This window comes from Anolis sagrei, chromosome 1, assembly GCF_037176765.1.
Source record: "Anolis sagrei isolate rAnoSag1 chromosome 1, rAnoSag1.mat, whole genome shotgun sequence".
Lineage (NCBI taxonomy): Eukaryota > Metazoa > Chordata > Lepidosauria > Squamata > Dactyloidae > Anolis > Anolis sagrei.
In genome coordinates, this window is record NC_090021.1 from 257,235,454 (window position 1) to 257,260,707 (window position 25,254).

General features: G+C 35.5%; 1 protein-coding gene across 1 annotated transcript in view; it reads left to right on the forward strand.

Moving 5' to 3' along the window:
- CSTF3 (cleavage stimulation factor subunit 3) overlaps positions 1 to 25,254 on the forward strand; it is a 59,044-nt gene that overhangs the window by 7,247 nt on the left and 26,543 nt on the right. The window contains exons 2-3 of the mRNA XM_060766564.2: positions 3,616 to 3,717; positions 3,844 to 3,939. Coding sequence (XP_060622547.1) covers positions 3,616 to 3,717; positions 3,844 to 3,939 — 198 coding nt within the window. The remainder of the gene's footprint in view (positions 1 to 3,615; positions 3,718 to 3,843; positions 3,940 to 25,254) is intronic.

Consider the following 25,254-nt stretch of genomic DNA (forward strand, 5'->3'; position numbering starts at 1 on the left):
AATTTACAAAAACTATGTTCTCATAGACTGTATGGATTTCCTTAGCCTTGAAAATGATAAACAATTCACCTTCTCATAAAAGATCTGCAGGAATGTAGGATTACTTGTAGGTTCCTAACCCTGTTTAAAGATCCAGGGCACGTGATTCTTGAAAACATTGCTTACCCTGTCACTTTTAGTAATCAGATCAAGAAGAGGCTTTGATTCAAAACAGAAAGTGACAAATTTACCTCTGATTTTTTTTGGGGGGGGGGGGGGATCTGTTGAGCCTAAACAAGCTTGGGGAAGAGGGATATGTTGGAATTATTCCTTTTGCTCCTTAAAGCACATAAGGAGCCAGTTTAACAATTTTGAGTTAGTGGTACGATCCTCCCAAGTATGAGAGGTATGTATGGCTTCCAGGTCTTCAAATGAGCTGGTAAGGTTCCCCCCTTCAAATGAGCTGGTAAGGGAGAATTCTCATGTAAATTGCATACTCTTGTTAGTTCATTTACATCTTTTAAAAATCTGCTAAAAATGTCCTCTACAATTTAGCACATTTTCTTACTCAGCCTCATGTTTTGTCATAATTATAGTGTATGCTTCAGGCAGCTTGTCATAATTTTATTGCTGTTGTATTTTGATAGTGAATTAATTCAAGTTGCTTTGTATTCCGGCAAAAATAACAGCCATATATGATATACTACCATCACTCTAAAATACAATATGAGGCAAGTGTGTCTGTGTTAATGAATTTTTTTCTCTTCGCTTCTCCAATCCTGATAGAATTGTTATTTTTGTTCACCTAAGTGTTGCCATAGCACAGAAATAACCTGATGGCATATAATAGTTGTACAGTGGTTTTTCTTAGCAAGATTTGTTTGGGAGGTTGTCTTTTCCTTCTTTTGAGGCCATCAGTTTCAATAGTTGGTCGGGGATTCGAATCCTGGTCTCCAAGATTGTAGTCCAACATTCAGTTGTTGTGTGCCATCAAGTCAATTCTGACTTGCAGCAAACTTTAGTTAAATCTATCTTGCAGTTTTCTTGGGCAGATTTGTTCAGAAGGTTTGAGAGTATCCCTTTCCAGGCTGGTCCAAAAGTCACTCACCCTATCCTCTGCTCCCACTTTTAATCCTTTTCTGGATACTATCTGCCCCAGAGTGTGGTGGAGGCTCCTTCTTTGGAAGCTTTTAAACAGAGGCTGGATGGCCATCTGTCAGGGGTGATTTGAATGCAATATTCCTGCTTCTTGGCAGGGGGTTGGACTGGATGGCCCATGAGGTCTCTTCCAACTCTTTGATTCTATGATATGGCCTCTGGGTTGAACCTATGAATGTGTTGGTTTGTGGGCTGGTTGTGATAGCCCTGACCTGATTATTAAGCTTGACATTTAAAAACAAAAAAGGGAAGTTTATTAAAATAGAAGCAAATAATACATTAACCCTTGAACTACTTACTCCATCCCAGCCCCCTAAAACCATAGACAATTCTTCCCTGTCTCTATACTGTCAGTTCCCTATTCCTTTGTCAACTTCTCTCAAATCCAGGCTGTGTGTAGCTTCCCACAAAGAAAGCCCCTTTAAGAAAAATCTGTTCTCTGCAGAATCCACAGCATTCATTGAGCTATGACTGGCTGTCTTCAGAGACTTCATCCTTGGATGAGAGACTGTCATATGCTCTCTAGGCTATATTTTAGAGAACAGCCATGACAAACCAGCTCTGAGTATTCCTTGCCTAAGCACTATGAACCCCATGAGATTCCCATAAATTGCCAAAAGCATGTAAACATATTTTCAGTTGAAATCTTAATCTTAAGTACCATAACTCCATCTCAGGTAGTCCACTTAATAGAAGCAGTTTCCCTTGCTTTTATGAGTTTGGGTAGGCTGTTGGTTATTTGCAAGGCAGATACATCATGATGTACATTTGTTCAGAATCCCAGTTTTGCTTTTGCTTTAATGTAAATATGTGAATAAAATAGCTGCATAAAGCAAAACATTTTTCAATGTATTGTTGCATTGGGTGTGAGCAGTTTTTCTCTACTTGGTTCACTTAAAACAAGTAGTGATTATTCCATTGTCCTTTCACCTGAGTGAAGAATCACAAAGGCTGTTGTAAAGTACTTTTGCTTTTGGATCACCATAATGTGAAATATCATTTTTTGAAAAATACCCACTCCTACAAAATAATATTTATTTTAATCAGTTTTAATGGGTTGCATGGGTATATTGTCAGAACTAATTTATACATGCTTAAAAAACAAAAATGCTAATTGTGTTAAGAATATTTTTGGGTCTCATGATCATATTTTTCTGTCATAGTTTGTTCTTAAGATTCTGGTATAAGGAAATAGGAAGGATGAGAGAGGATAACCCACTAGATCCAATTGCAGTCTCTGGCATTTTTAAATTGTTTACTTTCTGTAGAGAACATGTTATTCCATTTAGGAAGGCACTCTTATACTTCTAGAATTTAGTTCCATATACCTGTTTTGCCATAATTCATTTTGAGATCATCAGATATCTTGCAAATAAATTTGGGAAGTACAGTAAGGAACATAAGGCAAACAGCTCAAAGATCTCCCACAGGTGGGGCAGAAAAATGTCCCACATTTTGAAGGGGTATAAAATGAACAAAGCTATCTAGAAAAAATGTGTATATTTCTGAAAAGTACATAAAATAGTTTTGTTTAAATGGGTTTTAAAAATTATATCAGACAAATCATTTTTGTGAGGATGAAATTTTAAATAGGAATGCAAAATCCTCAAAGTCCAACTTGATGTCCCTAGTACCCTGACATGTTTACGAGCCTTGGCGATAGCTGACTGGATGTTCTTACTGCTTCCACATTTTCTGTCTTTCTCCAAGGTCCTAGGTATGCCAGGGGTTTTCTTTTCATTGTGGATCTAGTTCCCCGAAGATTAGAAATCCATAGCAAAATCATTTTCTAATCTGATACAGGTGCCTTTTGACAGAGTGCAAAGCACGTATGAAACACTCTTTATGTTATTCTCATAATACACTTAAACAACAAAACCCCGATGTACACTGGTCCCACTCATAATGGGTACTGAAAACAGAAGAACCTAACCTACCGAATTAGATCTACCCCACTTCTCTACCCCTACTACAGTCTACATGGTGCCCCCTCTTTATGCCCCAACCTGTATAAAAAGTCAACCTTATTTTATAACGTAAACTTGCATCTCTTCTGTTTGGTAATGGCTTTTATCTGTGGAATGGAGGGAACTTTCCCCTGATCCCAGCTACGAGTTTATGCTCAAGTGAAAATGGTTTAGCATGGATTTTCAGGCAGAGTGAAAGGCTGTGATAGGGAGAAATAAGAGAGAAAATTGTATTTTATTACCAAACGTGTTAAGCTATTTTGCATTGTGTAGTTTAGCAGAATTTTGTCATATTTTGTATGCTGTTTTGAATTTGATTAAACACTGAACAGTAATGGAATTTGCATATTTGAAATTGTCTTTATGTTACTCCTCTGCACATTTTTTGGTATTGTATTGGGGGTTGCAATCTGTTACATGTTGGTACAGTTATGTATATGTGAACATTCATATATAGGTGGTATTATCATACTAGTTGTAGACTCTTAACATTCTGCTTTGTGTTTTCTAGGCTGCTGAATATGTCCCAGAAAAAGTAAAGAAAGCTGAAAAGAAACTAGAAGAGAATCCATATGACCTTGACGCTTGGAGCATTCTCATTCGAGAGGCACAGGTTTAGTGACATAGGATTACATTTCCTTATCAATGGGTCCACTCACATTGATTGGTTCTCAGTTAAATGTCAATACATTCTTAACATCTTAAATATTGTAAATATTTATTGGTTTTCAATTTTTAGAATCAGCCAATAGACAAAGCACGGAAGACCTATGAACGCCTTGTTGCCCAGTTCCCAAGTTCTGGCAGATTCTGGAAACTGTACATTGAAGCTGAGGTTAATATTTTTATATTATTTCTTAAACATATAGTAATTTTTTTTCAACTTGACACTGAAACATTTTTAGGTGCATACACGAACTCAGGTAAAGGAGGGGTTGAATTCCTTAATTGTGTAAAGTAGGTCAAAGGGATGATTAAAATGAATTCTAAATATTTGGGTCTCTGATCTGGTGATTGTTGCATTATGAATTTGCAACAACATTAAAACCGTTTCAATGGTATTGGAGTGCTTTAGCCTTTTATTTACTTGTCGTGTCAATTTATTGCCTCCTGTGTCCTTTATTTAGAGCACCCTTTTTGTTCATAGAAGTTAACAATGTTTTTGACCTGTTGGGCTCTAATATTTTTATTTCCTAGGCTGGTTGACATTTTGAAACATATGCCTAGGGTGGGTGTTGGAATTCAATTTACTTTTTTACAGAAAAATACTAGAAAATGTTTTCTTAAATGTGAATTATCCAAGTTATAATGATAAGTACATGACTAACAAGAAAACAATCCAAACGAGTAAACATTTTATCCTGCTGTATTAAAAGTTCACAGGATGATCTGAAAAGAATGTTCAGTGTTACGAGATTTTTTCCTTGCATTTAACCATTCTTTATACATATGTCTTTATATCTAAATTTAGAATGCACATATTATTCTACATGCAAGTCATGTAGTGCAGTGGTTCTCAACCTGTGAGACCCCAGATGTTTTGGCTTTCAACTCCCAGAAATCCTAACAGCTGGTAAACTGGCTGGGATTTCTGGGACTTGTAGGCCAAAACACCTGGAAACCCGCAGGTTGGGAACCACTGATGTAGTGTAAGATATGCGGTAACTTGTTTTTATAATTGTAAATTGTTCATCTGTAGTTTGTAAAATGTTATGTTATTGTCGAAGGCATTCATGGCCGGAATCACTGGGTTGTTGTAGGTTTTTTCGGGCTATATGGCCATGTTCTAGAGGCTATATGACCATGTTCTAAATGCCTCTAGAACATGGCCATATAGCCCGATAAAACCTACAACAACCCAATGTTATGTTAGTCTTAACATGTCTATCTAAACCAGGCATCCTCAAACTATGGCCCTCCAGCTGTTTGGGCCTCCAACTCCCAGAAGCCCTAGCCATCTTGTTCAGTATTCAGGAATTCCGGGAGTTGGAGGCCCAAACACCTGGAGGGCTGCAGTTTGAGGATACCTGATCTAAATTGTTAAGTAAAATCAATTTGAAGAAATATTGCCACATTATGTGATGCATGGAGTATAAAATTAATAACGCAATATGAGGCATCAAACTAGAGAGCATCAGAAAGACTAGCAGTGGAGTGTTGTGAGAATTTCAGCAATACACAGTTATGAGATCCTCAAAATACTATTTTAATGCTTTATAAGTTGCACTTTAAAGCAGTGATTCAGATCATTGCTCTAAGTATTCCATTGCAAAGTTTCCACAATACAAATTACCTTAATGTGAGATAGAATCCCTAGAGATCATACAGTGTTATGTTGGTATCTAGTACTTATGCTCCACCAATGGAAGAAATTTTCACAGAAAGGCCTTTATATAAATAAAGCTCCTTTCTCAGAAGGGCTTTGCATTCACAGGAAACAGTGTTTTTATGTGTAGTGTTTGATTGCAGGATTAGACTATATTTTGCCATATTTTCCCCATGTTTGTATTTATCACAGTTGGAAAGTATATGCCTGCTTCCGTTAAAAGTACGGGAACAAGGAATGTTAATACAGAAAAGACTAGTATCCCTAGTTTAGTGACAACATCAGATAATAGGGATAGAGCCCTTTAGCAATCTTATAGATTCACCTAAATGTAATTTTCAACAGTGTCTAAAATCTAACACACTGGGCATTGATGTTTAAATCCCTCTCTCCCAGCTCTGTGCACCTGCAAAATGCCTGTTCAAAGGCTTGGGCAACTTAAGAAAGTAGAAAGCATGAGACAAAATGCTGATCCTGGGAAGTGAAATAGGAGATTCCTTGCCATTCTTGAAGCATTATCATTTGAGAAGCCCTTGCTCCACAAGTAGTAGTGTTTTCTATTGCACACAAGTAATAGTGCTTTTCCATTTACTCAAGAGTGGTCAAAACCAAAGACATTTTATTTACTTCTGTAATAATTGCTTTAATGTTCTGACATTCTGAGATGATGAAGACATTGTCTTTGGAAATACCTTGATTTATTGCATGTCAACTCACCCAAATATACACTCTAACTTTGTAAAGTTTGACCTGGTAATGGTAGAGTTAGTAATCAAACTATTTAGCATAAATGAAATTTGTTATCATTTACCTATAACGTGTGAATAGCAGTATAGGTGAAGGAACAGTAGAGCAGGTATTTTGAACTGGTGTCCATGGGGGAATAGAGAATCATGCGGAGAAGTTTCATTCTGGTTCTTTAAGCTCTCATCCTGTGGTTTTCTGCTCTTCCTTCCATCCATCATATAAAGCAGGCCTGGTGGTGTTGGGATGCAAAAGCACTTTTGTATAGCCTTCTGCTCATGAAAGCATAGCTGTTGGTAGTTGCAGAGATAGTTAGTGATGTTATTTTTCCTTCATTGGTCTATATATTCACTAAAGGGTAATGGAATAAAACATCAGTACTTCTTACATAACTTGCTAGTCATATAATTCCATTTGTCATAACTGGAGAAGGCAGGTTTATTTCTAACTATCACTTGCATGGACTACTGTGTTTTCTCTTATCTCCTTGTAATTATAAGAATCAATATTTCTGCATTTGTCTGTTTACCACTAAAAAACAGGGAGGGAGGTTTGCTTGTTAATGTACATCATTTGGAAGTATGAAAATCTCTGAAGATAGTAGAAGCAAAATAAAAGCTAGATGCTCTTGGACTTTATTTTAAAAAATTCATTTTCCTTCAGCTGTCTTTTCTCCACATCTCATTTTTATACAGTTTCTCAGGTTATTTTCCTTTAAAAAATCCATCAATAAAAGTACATGCCATAAATCTAATTCAGAAATAGGAAGTTAAATTAGTAAAATTAGATGTGCAAGCTAGTTTATTAATTAGTGCAGAAACATATATACCTGTCTAGTGTTCCATAGTCCTGTCACAATGGACTATGAAGTGAAAAATGAGGAATATTTCAGGAAAACCTCCTCAGACAACAGTAATAGTAAGAGATAGTGCACTTAATGAAATATATTCTGCACGTGGCATGTTCATGAAGTGCTTTTTGGGCAACACATCTCACTACAGAAGTGGTGCCAATGACACTGGAAAAGAGGGAAACATAGCTATCTTTGTTAAAAGGTACAGATAAATGGATAATCAAATCAAAGTTTTAAAAAACAAAGTATTGTATATACTTGTGTGTAATTTAGCCTCGTGTATAATTCAATGGCAGATATGAAGGCCAAAATGAAGGTACAAATTGAAATAGAAAAGCAACAGTAAAATCACTACTAAAACAGTACAGGAATTTAATATTAATGGGTGCCTGAGCTGGTATTATACTACATTTTATCTCAACTGAAAGATGGGGAGGGTTGCATTTCTTTTTTCTATTTTCTCACAGTTGCTACATGGAGTTTTCCCTTTATGCAGATAATGATGTATAAGTGAAACACAAGTTGTGAGTGTCTGAGTGAAAGTCTATGTGTAAATATGTTTCTGAGTGGGAAATTGCATGAATATTTCTGAAGAATTTTGTGTCAATATGTGCTCAATTAAAGATGGTAAATTGACATCAAGTCCAAAATTATTATCCCATCCTCCCCTCATTTTCAGGTAAGTATTTCCAACATGAGGAGGTAGTGCTAGAGAGGACTCCTAGATCCCAAAACTATTGCAGTGGAATACATATGGCGAGGAAGCATCTGACCCCATCCAGTTCTATTGCTGTTTTTAAAGGTGTGTCAGATGTGAAAAGAGAGTGGGTAGACCAATTAGGAGATCTTTTTCTCCAGCTCCTCCATTCCTTATGCCCATGATTGCCTTTGAACAGTGCATTCCCATGTGTTCTCTGCACAGTTGTGTTCCATTGCCTGCCCAGCTACTTGACTTTGCAGTGCATTCATCAATGCCCATTTTTCTTTTTTGTAAACTAATTTTTATTGTAAAGTACCTTTAGTTGGAAAAAATAGAACATCATAGAACAAAGCCTGTCCTTGTTTTAGCTTTTTCATCCAGAAAATATTTTCTGCTTCAGGATTTCCGCCTTTTTTTCTTTTTCCCATGTCATCTTGATATGGGTATAATTGAGAATGTAGTTACAAACCTGGAAGAATAATCGGTCTTTTGCCATGCCTTTCTGATCCTTGTCCTCGTTTTCCTTTATTTATGCATTCATGCAAGTTCTGTCCCAACAAAGATCTAGGTATTTCCTGGTCTGTTTCATGTATCAAGGTAAACCGGGAATTTGTAGGACCCCTGACTGGATTGTTCCAATTTTCAGCAGAAAGAACTAAACAGATCATGGACCTTGGAGCATGGGGAGCAGGCAAACTATGAACCAGAGCAGTCAGGATTCTGGGTTCTTTCTCCCTCAACATAACTGGGAAAAAACTCAGGAAAATCTTTTTATCATTTCTTTAACTTGCTAAGAGTAAAACCATACTGCTGTTTTTCCATATTACATGAAATAAACTAAGGGCTAAAGTCTGGTTTGTATAGATGACTTGAAAGCTAGGATACAGCATACTAGTTTGCCCATGGTTCCCAGACATCTAAATGTGACTTACATATTTGTTATTCAGGGTTCAAGCTGTTGCGGGGTGTAGGTTAGATGATTGGTACAAAAGGCTGCTCCATTGCTAACGAGTTCAGTTAGAGATCATTTTCCAATTTATATTGACTCATACATGCACAGAGGAATAAGGGCAATATAGTTGTAGGCATATACCGTCAACCCTGCTTCATGGAGTGTGCTAGAAGTAATTCTCCTCATCTGCTTCTCATAATCACTGAACAACATCTAAACTCAAGTGGGTGAGGATAAGTACTGATGAAGTATTTTTACTTAGTTACCCCGAAACTTGGCCTATGAACCTGTCTTTCTGCTTAGGTCATCTTGTGTCAACAAATCTTTCTGAACAGGACATGTACTGATGCTGCTTTTCTTGGGGATTGTGGGAGGGAAAATGTTCTCATGCTGCACTTTACTTTGCTTTACATGATTGCCGTAGACTCCTTTTATTTCACATATATATATATATATATATATATATATATATATATATATATATATAACACTTCGGGGCTTCTGGAATAAAATGACACATTATTGAACATGGACTCACATTCATATGAGAAATCAGAGGGAACTGATCTCTTATTTTATGATATTGGTGTACTTCTTTGAATACCATTTCTGGAAAGCACTCAAAGGTCTTTTCCATCTCTTTGTCCCAGATCACTTCTCCTTGAGCATAACACTACACATGGTAAGAAATTGTTGCAATTACCACACACTCACCTGCTAAACATGTGGGCGACACTGGGTTGGGGTATGGTTAGAAAGAAAATTAAATTCAGAGTTTTTAATCCCACCTGTGAAAGTTTGAGAAACTACAGCAGTTACCAAAATACTCCCAACAAAAACCAATGTTCTTAATGATAGTTCTCATTTATTTTTATGTAGAGTTTGAATTTTTATACAAGGACAGCCTGTTTTGCCTGTAAGGACTTAGTTAATTTCTAAGTTATAGAGCAATAGCAGTAAGGATAGATGTGCCATAGGGATAGCCACTGAAGTAGAGATTAGGTAGAGATTAGGTGAACCAGCTAACTTCTACTCTCAGATTGTATTGATGCACAACAAAGCACCTAAAGTAAGATATTTAGACTTGTGTATCTTAATGGCACACACTGATGATGCAGTCAAAATATTTTCTCTCAATAATACTGATATGTTGGATCATTTGTATTTCTAATGGAATAGTGTGCTATCAAGCATGTGTTAACCTACCTCACAGGGTTGTTGTGAGGCTTAATGTAAAATTTCAAACTATTGTGGGAGGGGATGAATGAATATGGAAGTGCAATCAAATTCTGTTCCAGGAAAATAGTATCTTAAAATACAAAATAATTCAATTGATTACATTTTCCAGAATGGACAGGTTAGTGGCTGGCCTCTAACCCAGAACATAAATTGATTTCCTACTCTAGTTACCCTCTTATCTCTTTCACTCCCACTGTAATCAAAAGGGGATTGAAAGTATCTGAAACTATTGTTTAATCCTTACTTGTCTTCAGCATAGTATAAGGTCTAACAATGAAGGTTGGAAAATTCAGATCTACTTGCCTCTATAAAAAAAATGGCAATTTGCATAATGGTTTCTTGTATTTAAATGAAGCTTGAATGACTTATTTCTAATTAGGAACAATTGTACATTTGGACAAACCTGATATTTTTTAAAGAAAATTTGCTAATGTGTGCACGATCAGAAGACTATTTACAAAACATTGGGTGATGCCCAGTATTTGAGAACTTAGCAAGAAAAGAAAAAAGGCTTAGACCAAATCCTAAAACCGTAATCATACTAGATTGGATTACTGAAATCCAATTAGTATTTATGATTAAAATTCAATCATCCTTTCAATAAAAAATAGTCTGAAAAAATGTTTTCCCATTTTTTTCCCTTTAAAAGTGGCACTCAAATTCCCGCAACAGTGTTCTTCAGTTTTACAATATTCTTTGGTTGAAGTATAATTGATAAATCAAATGTGATAATTTATAAATGTGATAAATTTTGTTAGATTTTAGCCATTCTTGTAAGCCGCTCCGAGCCCCAGGGGAGTGGCGGCATATAAGCTCAAATAATAAATAAATAATAAATAAATGCCAATTTTTTCAGATTCCAAAAACTGAACGTAAAATCAGATTTAGAAATCAAACTCGTATTTCACATTTTTAACATTGTAATTTAACTATAATATCTATCAGTTCAGGACTAATTTTGTTACACTTCAGACAAATGAAGCATACTATCTGTCAACTTAATAAAAGACAGAAGATTGAAAAATGGCATTTCTGGAGTAATAATCATTTCTCTTAGCAGGGTTTCCTCAAAAACTGTTTTGATATGAACACAATGAGAAAAGTATATTAAATGAGAATGTTTTGGCTGTGCTTTCCTGCAAAATGTCTTCTCTGTTCAAGTTTCTATTAGTCTAAACTGTTCCTACAGTTTTGTAATGAGTTGTTATTAGTAATTGACAAAAGGTTTCTGAATTCTCTGTATAAATGATTTATTTTTACTTGGCATAATTTTTTTCCTAAAGTTGCAATCTTTTAAAAATTGTATCCCTGCTAATAAATATTAATATCTGTCTGTCTGTTGTAGTTCTGCATTAGAAATCAGAAGTAAGATGATCTATAGATTTTGTCCGATTATTTACAAAGAAGTGTAACAATAGCTAAAATAATATTTTAACTGAGGAAGATTTAATCCTCTTGCCTTTAAAACATACATCACAACACTGGAATTTTCCATATGTCTTATGAAGTTGTATAAACAATTCTGATAATGTTATTGGTTAGCAAATATTTTATAGATTTTCAGGGAAAACATTCTGGCCTAGAAAATGAAGTGACTGCATATCATTAGAATGACATATTTTCTTTCTTTTTTTGGTAGTAGGCTTATTCAGTCTGGGACCTGTGGGCCGCATGCAGCCCAACACAAAATCATGAACTTACTTTAAACATTAGGGTTTTGGGGCAACTTGATTGTGTATTTCTCAAACACGAATGTTGTAGACAAGAGAGTAGAATAATTAGAATATGTTACGTCTATAGATATCAGAGTATTATTTGTAATTCACATTATGATTGCAAATGGTTCAGCCAGAAGAGCTCCTCAACAATTTTAAAAGATCCTCTAAATGAACCAGCACATAATTAGGGTTCTTGTGTGAGGAATTTCTTTGCTTATCTGTGGTTGTAGTTATCACAAAAATTATGTGTGTTCTTCTTCTTAGCTCATTGGTTATTGTTAGTATATTTTCTATGTGACCCAAGACTATTCTTCTTCTAATGTGGTCCAGGAAAGCAAAATACTGGGAACCCCTGTTTTATAGCATCATGATGTGCTCCAGCATAGCAGAAAAGGGGAAAAGCAAAATTATTTTTCCTACCTCAGTGTTGTTTCATCTTGTAGATTCAATATATTTTTCCATTAGTTGTTCAGCAAGGACACTGGGGCAAACCTAACCAAAATAGGTTTGATTCCTGAGTATCATAATTACAGTGTGCATTTTACCACTATAAAACTTGTCATGGCTTCTACCTTTCTGTGCTGTTAAAACTTGCACAAAAATATTGAGAGTGTTGTTTCTGCCAAAGGAGAATGCTGTTCAGATTTTTCTTCCCAGGCTATTTCTGGAGCCTATAGCTGTCAGTACATATCTTGGTTGCTATGAAGGTAATATTACCATGTGTAAATTATTAATTCTTACTTTTTTTTCAAACTTTGTTGTATTGACTCCACAGTCCAAAGCAAAATACAAGCGAGAATGCAGGGTTAAATTTAGCTAATTTACCAAGTGCATAATACTGAAGAACCACTGATTTACGCAATGAATAGTGTTGAAAATTCTAATTTTTATGCTTAGGACTATCAGAAGTCAAATACTATTTAACTCTTGTATAAGTCAGTCTCATATATAAGTTGAGGAAAGATTTGGCACCAGAATTATGGATTTTGAAATGACCTGTGGGTAAGACAAGGGTCATTTTGTAATGGGGAAAGGACCAGTGTTGTCTTAGGTGGTCAACCATTACATCTGTCACCAATGCCATTTTTCCATCTAGGCACAGAATCAGTCCCACTGTGGAATCAGTAAAAGAGGGCACTGTTTTTTATTATAAGCGTTCTAAGAATTAACGTACGGTACTTACCTTGAACTGTAGATAAGTTGGTCCAGATTTTGAGATCATTTTTGACTAAAAACTCTAGACTTATACATGAGTACATATAGTAGTCAGATTTGTTGTCCACATCAATAGAATTTATACACATTCACATTTCTTCGTCATGCTAGTCATTGAAAATGGCATTGAACTGTGGAGCTCTCCATCTTGATAACCAAAAATAATTTAACCCTTCTTGATCTTCTAATATGGGCATTGAAGGAAATGTTAAATGAGATGGACAGACAAAATGACCCTTTACATGCTCTGTAGAGGACTTTGAACTCAGAACCTAAGCATAGAAAGTGGAATTTTTGGAAATTAGAAAAAGTAGCTTCCTTTCTATACCTTTTTCTTCCCTGAAAAAGTATGTATTTTTTAATACAAGGACATAGATACTCTCATTGTTTAAGACACCTTCTGTAACTTTTTAGGAGGTTAGGAGTGGTTTCTTCTGAAGTCCCTCTTACCAACCGACTTTCCCTCTCTTTCCCTTTGTTTAGAACCTAATAGTCAGTTTCACAGACATAAGACTTATTGAATTATACAGTCTGCTCAGTTTCTGATTTCCTTTCATTATGACCTTTTTCTCAGTTTTGTGATTTCCTTTCATTATGGCCTTTTTTCTGCTGTTATTTGGTCTGTTTTACATTTACAGTTGGTACAAAGTTAGCATCTAATGCACACAGTTCTGTAAAACACTTTTATAACTTGTGTACAATGGCTTAAAGATGATTCACCACACCTATTCTAGGAACAGCTTTCTCTCCATTATCTATCACCAATATTTGAATTCCTTTAGTGATGTTTTTAGGTAATGTGCAATGATTGGATTACTTTGTTTAGAGCAATGCCCAGTTGCATCTCTTTGAATCTTATCCAGCAATTTAAAATGATCTTTGGTGTGTTGAGGAGCATTTTTTTCTAATCTGGGTTTTATGATTTATATAACTTCTGTACATACTATCCACCATGTTATCTTGGCCTAGAGTTTCATGCCAAAATGAACTCTATTTAAATCACCATTTGAGAAAGCATGTATAAATAAACTCTTCTAAGTTTCTCACATAGTTGTCTCTTATTTTCCCCGTTTGCCAGTTTGTTATCAAAATATTCAAACAAAATGTCACTACTAGTATACCTACAGTAGAAATTATAGATACAGAAATATCTTTTTTCAGAATATATTTTTTTAAAAGATAAATAGTTTCTCTTATTTGTTCAGTGTTAGATGGTACATAACTCCTACATTCCACACATCCCCCTACGTCCCACACACACACCCAAGATACCTCTAGTCCAGGGGTGGGAATGGTTCTGCTCTCCAGAAGTTGTTAGACCACATTACTGTGTATCGTTCACCACTGGCTATGCTAATTAAAATTCCTGAGGTTTTGATCCATAACCATCTGTAGACATACATTTTATGTCTCCTTACACGTTGAGACCAGTGCTTTTTCTATGCTTCCTTGAAATGGAAAGGGAAAGAGTTGGCGGTCTTAGTGTACAAATTCTTCTGTAGATATTTATATATTGGTCAGTAATAAGCACATGTAATATGAATAGTCCACTGATGTGAAGGGAAACCTAGACAGTGGCAGTTTTAGTGTACAGAGACATTTGTTCCCAATGTTAAAATGTTAGCTTACATTTGTTGGTATTATTACACTCTTCCCATGTGTTCTCAGCACATGTATTACTCTCATGACCTGTTCAATAAACATAGCAACAACTGAATCTAATATATAGATCAGCCCTGTGAAATTCAGTAGAGCTACATATATATATGTGTGTGTGTGTGTGTGTGTGTATACACACACATACATATATACACACACACATATAAATTATTTTGTTCAGATATTCAAATGTATCAAGTACCTCTTAATATAGACTGTAGTTCTCAATATTAATTCATGTTCAGTGGTCAAAGGAACATGAGATGGTATTCCAAAGTCTAAAACTGTATTGGTAATAAAAACAGGTTCTGGGGTACCAAATATGAAGAACATCTTTATGTCTGTGAATAATTTCATTTACACAATTTAAATCAGTAGATGAAATAAAAAATCCCACTTCACATATATGGAATACAATATTTAATTATTAGCCTTATAGATTGCTGGAATCCAAAATAGCCAATTTAGGCCTCCGTATTGTCTTGGCAAAAAGTGAATGCAGTTATTGACTTTTTTTCTCTTTGTGCACCCATCCACTCTCAAATCCATTCAGTATAGTTACTTTTTTTTCCTAATGAACAGATATTAATAGTACCTTAATGTACTTTGTGTTTTCTAATGTGAGTAGGGGTAATGATTTTGACTACTTGGGAGCGGGGAAGCTAATGAATAGACTATATTCATGAGGCTTGAACCATAAAGACGTGTGGCGTCAGCTGCAATTATATTAGTTATGATCCTAATCCCTAACCTACATATATACACCCCAATCTGCATACTCACCTTAAGAAAAGGGTCAAAGATTGCTCAGTTAACATTCTTGGAAACAAGTTCACATAGGAATTTGGGCATATGGAGATAATGTAGAATCTGCTTAGCTACTTAATACATATTGCCATTAATTTGGTAATGTCCAACCCACTGCACCCCCCACACATAATGGCCTTATTAGCACTCAGTTGTTTTATTTTCATTGAATATTGAAATCATGATGTGTTCATAGATGGTGGCACTTTTACTACAATATTTATCAAACAGTTCCAGATAGTAAAATGTCATGATTGAATACCATCTCTTGCAATACAGTCATGTAAAATATGTAGCAGATGTTTTCTAAGGCACTTAATTATTGCTTTTGTGTCATTTTACATAATAAAGTATCTCCCAAATCTTCAGATTTTCTCTCAGTTTTCACATTTTAAAATATCAACCAGTCGACTTGGTGAAAGCTTGTTAAAATATGTATTCTTTGATCTGACAATTTTATCGTTAACTTAAATTGTGCTTGCAATTATAACCTTCTCTTTTTAAATCTGTTAAAGCTTCAAGTTTATATTTTGTATGTTGATTGCTCATTTAACTCATTTAAAGTAGTGGTATGCTATTTATCCTCATCCAGTCAACTTTGTGAGAGCCAGTCTGGTGTAGTGGTTGAGTTTTGGACTTGAACTACAGGAGCCCAGGTTTCAAATACCTTTTCAGCCATGGTGGAAACCCATGAAGTGACTTTGGGCAAATCACACTCAGTATTGGAGGAAAACTATGACAAAGCTCTGAATAAATCTTTGCAACAAAACAATAAATCGAAGTTGACTTGAAGGCACATAACGACATTCAATCTTCCTAATTTCAGACATCTTGATCAGGGAAAACAGTGTAATTTTCTGCATTTGCTTACTTAGAAATGTTTTGTCTCAAAATCCATTCTGAATTTATTTTATTATTTATTTATTTTATTAAAGTTCATCCAAGGGATCATTAACCCTGCATTTTGTTTTGACCTTTTAAAGTGCATTCAAGACAACCTGTACTCTTCCCACGTCCATACAGATTAATTATTGACATTATTTGACATTTACAACTGCATGTAATGTACTGGCAGTCCCCAAGTTACAAACATCTGACTTATATCCAACACCTAGATACAAATGAGGGTGAAATGGCAGGAAGTAAGACAAAATCTACCCCTAGGAAGGGAAATACTCTTAAGAGTTATGCAAAAATCTTTCTAAATGTTTTAATTTGATATATTTTTTTAAAAAAATCAATTGAAGATTTGTAAACATATAGAATTATTCCTATTATTTAAATCCCATTTCTCCTTATTACTGAAAGCAAAAATTGCCTGCAAAAGTTAAAACACAAAATAAATACTTACAAAATACCTTATTAAATGACATTGAATTATCTATAAAATTAAAAACAATTAAACTAAACTTTTTAAGGATACTAAGTTCCACAAAGGTAAACAAAACTGTACTGTAGTAAAACTATCAAAAATCCTGACAGCCAGTTTCTAAAAGCCTGTTTGAACAGAAAGATGTTTACGTGCTGATAATGATAAATTATTACTTTCCTTTAATTCCCTTAGCAATTATGTAAAGAATAGCAAATTCTGAGTATGTAAATTGACTTTGGATTGTTTTTCTTGAAGAGAAGCCTCCCTCCGAGTGTTTGGTGTAATAATTTTAATTCTTAGGCATTTTCAAAATTAAATTGTAATGTAGAGTTTTGTGGGGGGATGTTATCAGTTTCTCTGGAGTACCGATAACATTGCATGTGCCACATATATTTGTCTGAATTTTTAGATTTAATTCTGATGGTAGTAGCCAAACACTCTACAGTGATAGCTGAACAAAATAATAAACAGAATCCTGGATACCCGTGGTGATTATTTTAAGTGTTCTGGAACATATATGTACATTTATATCTGTAGTGTTTGGGTGCTGTGACCTAACTTATTCCATTGGAAGTTCCAACCTGTGTTGGGATTTTCTCATTTTCATAGTTTCTCATTCCTTCGCCACCCCACCCACCTCATAATTGGTGAAAAATATTATCTTTGTCTCTTCAGTGGGAGAGTTCCAAAAATCATATGTGTTCTAATCATTGTCTTTATGAATTAAGTGTTAACATTATATGGACAATAATTAACAATTGATAGCATAATCATCCTTTTTCATAGGAACCTGTTTTATCCTTGACTTTAAATGTTTCTAAATTGATGTGGTAGTATTGCTTTTAATGATTTCAGAAGTTCATTTACAGCCATATTTCCTGACCATGTACCCCTTCTATGAGTGTGATTATGCCGGGAGAGATTTATATAAAGTGCTGTTGAAGTTGTTCCTCCTAAGAGCATGCATATATGTCTTACTATTATCATGAATAAAAGGGACTCCCGTTACTATTAATATTAGTACTGTATTTCTTCGATTTTAAGATGTACTGTTTCGCCATATAAACATGTCTTAAAACGGGGTGCGTCTTGGAAGTGCAGGGGCTTTTTATATATAAATAAAGCCTTTTTCTGTTGGCGGTACTGAAATTAGTGTGTGTCTTACTATTGATGGTGTCTTATAATCAAAGAAATGTAGTATTATCTTTATTTTCCCCTGAATAAATTCTGCTAGGAAAATCCCATGACCTTAGAGTCACCATAAGTCATAAATGACTTGAAGACACACAATGACAACAATTATCTATATCCTGACATTTCACAGGGTGGCTCACAATAAATTAAAGCAAATGTATTAAAAGTCTCCTGGCAAACGAAAGACAGCAAGGAGATAACTCTTTAAGAAGAGAATACCAGGGGAGAGGGCAACCACTGAAATGGTCTTCTCATGATTCCACCAGACGTACATGTGAAAGTGGTGAGCCTGAGAAAAGGTCAGTCTGGCCTTATATGTTAAAACCAGTTCTTTAAATTGTGCCAGGAAACACCATCGCCAGTAGAGCTGTTGTAACAAGGAAATTGTAGGATCCTTGTAATCACCTCAAATAGTCTCTCTAAATGTCTCAAGATAATTTTCAAAGGCAGCCAAGTTTAGCATATGTTACAACAAACAAAATCGGATGTTACTCTGTATGTGTCAACATGGCAAGTTTCCATAGACCACCCCCTTTCTATAGTTGAGATCTAGGATTCATTGTAATGACTAAATGTAGAGCTCCTGAAGGGTAATAGAGAACAGGAAAGTGTCATCATTTCTGAAGTTTCTTAGGAAGCAAAGATCTTAGGAAAATTTGGCCAAGGATAAAGGAATGAAGCAGGAAGCTGACTGACTGAATTTTGCAAGGCCAATAATTTGTTCAAGGCAGACAAGCAAAGAAGCAACTGTATACATGGACATCACCCAATGACAATTATAGAAATGAAATAAATTCTATAAGTTGAGGCAGATGACAGAGAAACTCTATTCTCTGCAGAACAAGACTAGGAACAGAATGTAGCATAAATCATGAACTATTCATATAAAATATTAGAGTAAAACTGAAGAACACTAAACAAACAATCCCTCCAAAATTTAACCTAAAAAAACATTCATGTATTGAAAGTTAATGTAAAAATAGTTTTGAATGACAGGTTGAGCATCCCTTATCTGGAATTCCAACATCCGAAACAATCTAAATTGTCCACATGGATGTTCAAGGTACTGGCACTTTCCTTTTTTAATGGTTCAATGTACACAAACATGGTTTTGTATGCAAAATTAATAAACTACATTTAAAATTACATTTAGGTTACATATATAAGGTATATATGAAACATAAATGAATTTTGTGTTTAGACCTCGGTCCCATCTCTAAGATCATTCATTATCTACTTATATTCAAATATTCCAAAATCCAAAACACTTATGATTCCAAGCATTTCAGATAAGGGTTGTTCAACCTGTATTAAACCTAATAGATCAGAGCTAGAACTCTAGACTGAATCCAAGAATACTTGCAGAGTGGAGTGCAAAAAAAAAAGAAAAGAAAAAGCATCAATGGTTGGCAGATGAACCTCTTCCAACAGTTAAGAACAAATGGGAAATAAAATTAAAAAGTAACAGAGTCAGAATCCTGAATGCAACTAATCAGCAACTTCTTGCCAGCGAAAAAGAGAGTTCTTATAATAATCTCTGCAGAGAAATAAAAGATAACAAAAAAGGAACAAGAGACTTTTCCTTATAGATCTGAAAAACAAATTTCAACCAAAAGTGCGGATCCTCTACAAAGAGCAGGGAAACAATACATGGCCACGTAGAAATAAAAAGATGATGGAAACACTTCCCTGAAGAACTACATAAAAGAGATTAAAAGATGACATTTGTTCAAGGAAAAATCATTTGAAGATTTCAACTCCCAACTTTATAAAGAAGTGGAAGCTCCATTTACAACACTTGGGAAAAGGAAAACAGGAACAGATGGCATACTAATGCAACTGCTTCAGTCTATAGACACAGGATCCGCTCCAGTTCTAACGAAATTTGTCAGATTTGGAAAACAAAAGACTACAGATTGGAAACACTCAATATAGATTCTCATCCCCAAAAAAGGAGATACTGATAATTGCAGAAACTAGGGGTGTGCAAAATTCTGTCGGTTGATTTGGATTTCGGATAATTTTTGAGATCGGACTGCTGGAAACGGACCAGGAAGGACCCTGCCAAAGCCTTCCCAGAACAAAAAAACAGGCCACCTAATCTTTCGGTTAAAAATTCAGGGAAGATTTGTTGATTTGGATGTATTTTTCATCATTAGTATTCTGGCCATTGGTTTTGCCAGCAGAAGCAACAACCTCTGTAGTGGGGGCTATGGGGCTGAGCGGTGAGCATAGCCACACTTGCTGCATCATGTTTCTCAGCCCATCAGAAGGCTGATTCTGTCCATTCTCCCCCTCTCTTGTGGTGCGTTCTGCTTTGAACTTCAAATCCCAGAAACCCCTGTTGTACTGTTGTTTTGTTTTTTACGTTATTGGTAAAAACTTTTTAAATTTTCCAAAAAAAAAAAAACTGCGGATGAGCAAAATGTCATGAAACCTGGCAGACTTACAGTGTTAAATGCATCCTACAAGTGTGCCAAGTTTCATCCCGATAGCCATAAAAATTGCAGAGAAATGGGCCTCCAAACTTTTCCCATTGGCACCAATGGACCAAATCCTACCGAAACAAAAACAGAACTCAGGATTCTGAGTTACGAATCCGAACGGCCTCCTTCCTAATATCCCAGAAACAACGGGGGAGGGGGGGAAGGGCACCCGAAATCAAAATGAAAACAGCAGATTTTTACTGTGTTTCACACATGCCTAGCAGAAACCACAGGTCTGTTGCATTCATATTCTATGTAGGCAAAGTGATGTTCAAAATTATCTGATTTTTTCCCCATATATGGAGATAGAATGTCAGATGTCCAAGCTGAGTTTAGGAAAAGAAAAGGCACTAGAAACCATATTGCAAATGTATTTTGGATAATAGAGTGTACCTAAGAATTTCAGAAGAACATTAGTCTATGATTTATAGATTGTAGCAATGTGATTGTGTAGGTCATGAAAACTATGGATTACTTTTAGAGAAGTGAGAGTGCCAATTTGTCCTGAGGCATAGAACAAGATGGTCTTAGGACAATCTGCATTTATCACCCTCTCTATTCAGCTTGTTGAACATAGGAGTAAAACAGGATTAGGCTTGGAGGAAGGAGGTGTGAAAACTACAGAAAATAGCAAAAGGTTGGAATAATTACTGAAAACAAGGAAGAAAAGCAAAAGCAGGTTGATTTACATAATTTTAAAGTAGACAAAGCATTGAAATAGTTAACAGTTTTCCATACCATGGCTCAGTCGTTAAACACAATGGAAACTAGTCAAAAAAAATCAGAAGATGACTAGGATTTGAGAGGGCAGCTGTGTAGAAACTAGGCAAGGTCCTGAAGTGTAAAAATATATGAGTGAAGAAGGCTGTTAGTAAGAAAATAAATTCTTTTGAAATGTGCTGGAGAAGAGTTCTACAGTTATTGTGGACTAAAAACAGCAAACATCCTAGAAACATACCCTGAACTCTGTAGAAGCCAAGGAGATTAAACTATGACTATCACACTTTGGCCATGTAATGAGAAAAGATTACTACAATTTGCAAGCCTTCATCCGTGTTGCAGATTGCAAATACTCAGGGTGAGGGTTTCCATGTATTTACTTAGTGACCTCTTTTCCTTCCAGTTGTTGTGGCACCAGATCTCATCCTCTACTCTGTTCAGCATCCGTCTTCTGACTAGGAGCTAGCAGGCAAGATTAAATGTCTCTCATCCCGTTTGAGAACAACCATTTAGTTAAAAAAATCCTGCCTTAATTGTGTTTGAATTACATGCAGTAAGCAGCTATGGTTGGTTCGTAAGCATAATACTTAATGACATGACCAGGGATTGTCTCTAGGGCTCGGGTTTTGGCCTGGAGGTCTGAAGACCTGGATGACCCTAAACCAGCAGCCCTAGAGATCTAAATGATTTTTGTGCACTCAGTGGAGTTTCTTTTCTTTTTCTGTTTGTACAGTAGTCCCCATTCTACATTACAAATTGTTTTTTAAAAGTCTGTATTTTGGAAAGTGATTTCCTAGCTGAAAATCCAAAGTATCCATAATTCCAGATTGTCATACTGTTTAGAGTCTGGCCAGAAATGAATTCCTTAACTGAACTGCTAAGACTGGAGTTGAATGGATTTTCCACCCAAAAGTATCATTGCAATTATAAAATGCATATCCTTTAGACCAGTTAACGATGTTCATTACCATGCTTTTAAAAAAATACATTCAAAATGTAAAAAGTAATCTGTTTTGTTGACAATATGCATTATATTAGGAATACATCTTCATTTTCTCAGTCACTGTTATATACTGTTATATTTCAGTTCTTATTATGTAGTTCAAAGTTTCCCAACATTTCATGTTGGTGACACACATTTGGACATGCATCATTTTGTGACAGTAATTCAGTTATACTAGCAAACTAGTAGGCCGTGTTTTAGAGACAGATGTAAACATAAACAAATCTATGAAGACATGACACATCTCATGAAAACCTATAAAACAAATATAAACTTTGTTGTTTTTATACTTTAGTCTGAACAGGGAGTTGCAATTTAGAGATACTGTACTTTGAGGTCTGCAGTTTTCCTGTTTTAAAAGGAACTTGGTCAAAACCATTCTCTGTATTATGACTCTCTGCCATCACCAGCCAAATTTGCAGAATGATTTTTTTTACTATGTTTGTACATGTGGCAACCTGAATGCCAGGAAAGGTTCAAGACTGTGTATGTAGGGACAATCAGTAATTTTTCTGTTCTCCATTTATTTTTTCTTTCTCTCACTTCATATACTTGTCCAATGGATTATGCCGATGCCTTCTCTCTACTTTCTGGCTTCTATGAGCAAGAAAGGTTTTGGGGCAATTGTTACTTTTGTTCCCACTGCACATAGGCCACTAAGTAAGTCCAGTTTTATACCAGTTTTATAGCTGCAAATGCATGAATCACATTGTCCAGGATGCCCTGTCCAGGAATGGCCCATAGATGCCATGCTACCTGATGGATTCTCTCTGCCAGTAAAGCCACTTAAATATGTAACAAAGATGAGTCAAAGAGTATAATTCATGGGCTCACCTTACTGAGGGAATGCAACCCTATCCAAGCAAATGTACAAGTTGTGACCCAGGATTCAGCGATATTTGGTTAGTACTCTTCCATTCCTCTTCTGCATTAAGCACCACTCCATACAGTATGTGTGGCCACACTTCACAGAGATCATATAAAAAGAGCTATGTATATCTGCAGTCTGATGATGCTTTGCCCCAGAACAATCATGGCTATTCTTGGTGGCTTTAGATATTTTGAAGACAACGTATAGTCTTCCTCAATGTAATGTCACAAAGCATGCCCTGCAGTTGATGATATCAAAAAATACAGGGAGTAAATTGAAAAGCTGCAGTTACATTCCCATTGAAAACCTCTCAGGATAACCAAGCCTGAATCTTGTGAAACCAAACCTGAACCTTGGCTCAAAAATTAGTCTCTACATTTATGCCCCCACTATCCTCCAAATTGTCTTGTCCAAAAAAGAGGGTATTTGTAACTGGCTAATAATTATTAAAATGTGTAATGAGAGGGCTTTCCCCAGAGTAATTTTGTGTTTTTTTAAGGCAGCTTGCACAATGATCTCAGCAGTCAATCTGCGGACCTACTTGACCAGCCCCTCTATTGTTACCCCAAATTATGCAAGATACATATGGGTTAAGATGACAAGCTGTATCATGTAACAGCAGGTCCTTTGTCCAGATGGGGCCCCATGTTATGTCAACTAAAAATGGCCTCATAACCTTTGATAAAAAAAATGTATTGGACATCTTAGGAAAGCATATTTCAGCATCAGAGATGTTGGAAAGGCAGATTGTCAAAATGCCTGGCAAAACTATTCATACAGGCTAGAATCCTGTTGGACTAGTTGGAGTAAAGTCATTGACTCAGGTTATGAATGGTAGGTCAACATATAGACAAATCCAATAAATTCATTAGGTTACTGCGGTTAGTACTAACTATAGGATTTAGGCTTATGCCTCTAAAGCAGATACTAAGGTATACAACAATAACCCTTACATCTCTTTGGCACTTATTTGAGGATGCAGTCAAGTTAGCAAAATAAAACTTTAGTCCCATCCACCACCCACAGTAGATGACATGATTATGTTATTTTGTTTATGTTAAATGGTCTTTGCGCCAAGCCTTACAACAAAAGTTCTCAAACCAATCTCCAACCTATGTTGTTACCCAGAATTCTGCAGAATACTAGTAAGTTTCTTGAACCATATAGGGTGTTTATTGTATTGATAGCCTATCTCATCATACTATTCTACAGTCAATACAAAATCTTGTTAAGCTTTAGGTGCTGACAATGCTGACAATGCTCCAAAGCTTTCAGAACAGTACACCTCAGGAGTAGGACCATTGCAATGCTGAGAAACAAAGTTGACTGATAATAAAGGTACTTTTATGAATTGTTTTCAGCTACAATTTTAATTTTTTCTTCCAGTACTTGTTATATTACAATATAGGCTTTACAATTTTCTAAATATAGGCAGCATATACTCCAAAACTTTATTCTCTGTGTATAGATTACCTCTACTATCTATCTTTGTTATCTATACACAGAATACAATAGCCCTAAGTAAGTGGTAGGCAGATGCAGAGCACCTTCCCTGTTTTCCAGTTCCAAAGTTACCTACCACCTGCATCTTCTTATTTTCTTTTTCAAACCTGAAAGTAAGTAGAGCACACTATTATTTCCCCTTAAAAATAATTTTAGCAGTTCTAGGATCATTTTGCTTTTTGTTGTATTAACCGCCTGTAAATCTCTCTGGATTAAGTTTTATATGTTCAAAAGTGGCTTTGGCAGAGTACTTCAACTGGATTACAGGGAAAAATTAAAGGTTACATATTGTTCAGCATTATTGACTTACTTTCTAACTTTTCCTTTCAACCTTTTAATGGTTATTGTTTCTTTCCTTGACTTCTATTTGTTAGCACTATTTTTAGTAGTAAGCTTTTTCTTATATCAGCTATTCTTAGGGCTTTCACAAGTGTATTTTAAGCAAAAGGATCTTATTTTTGAATGCATAAATGTTTTCATTGATATGTGAGGCTTAGAAAGGTTACTCATCCTGGCTTTTAAAGTTGTATGCGCCTCTGAACAGAAGTGTTTATGGTTATTCATTGCCATTTTGGACTTGACAGGTGCACATTATCTTGGAAATAAAAGCCATCTTTTCACTTTTACTGAAGTGTATTTGAAGATAAAAGCTATGAAGTTTTTAGGACCTGACAGCTAGATTATGTTTGCTCTGCATGCTTCAACATTAAAATAGAGAAGTTCAATTGTTCTGCATTTTCTTCCCCCTTTCAGTAATTGCTACATGTTTTCATTAAGAAATTCAGTTC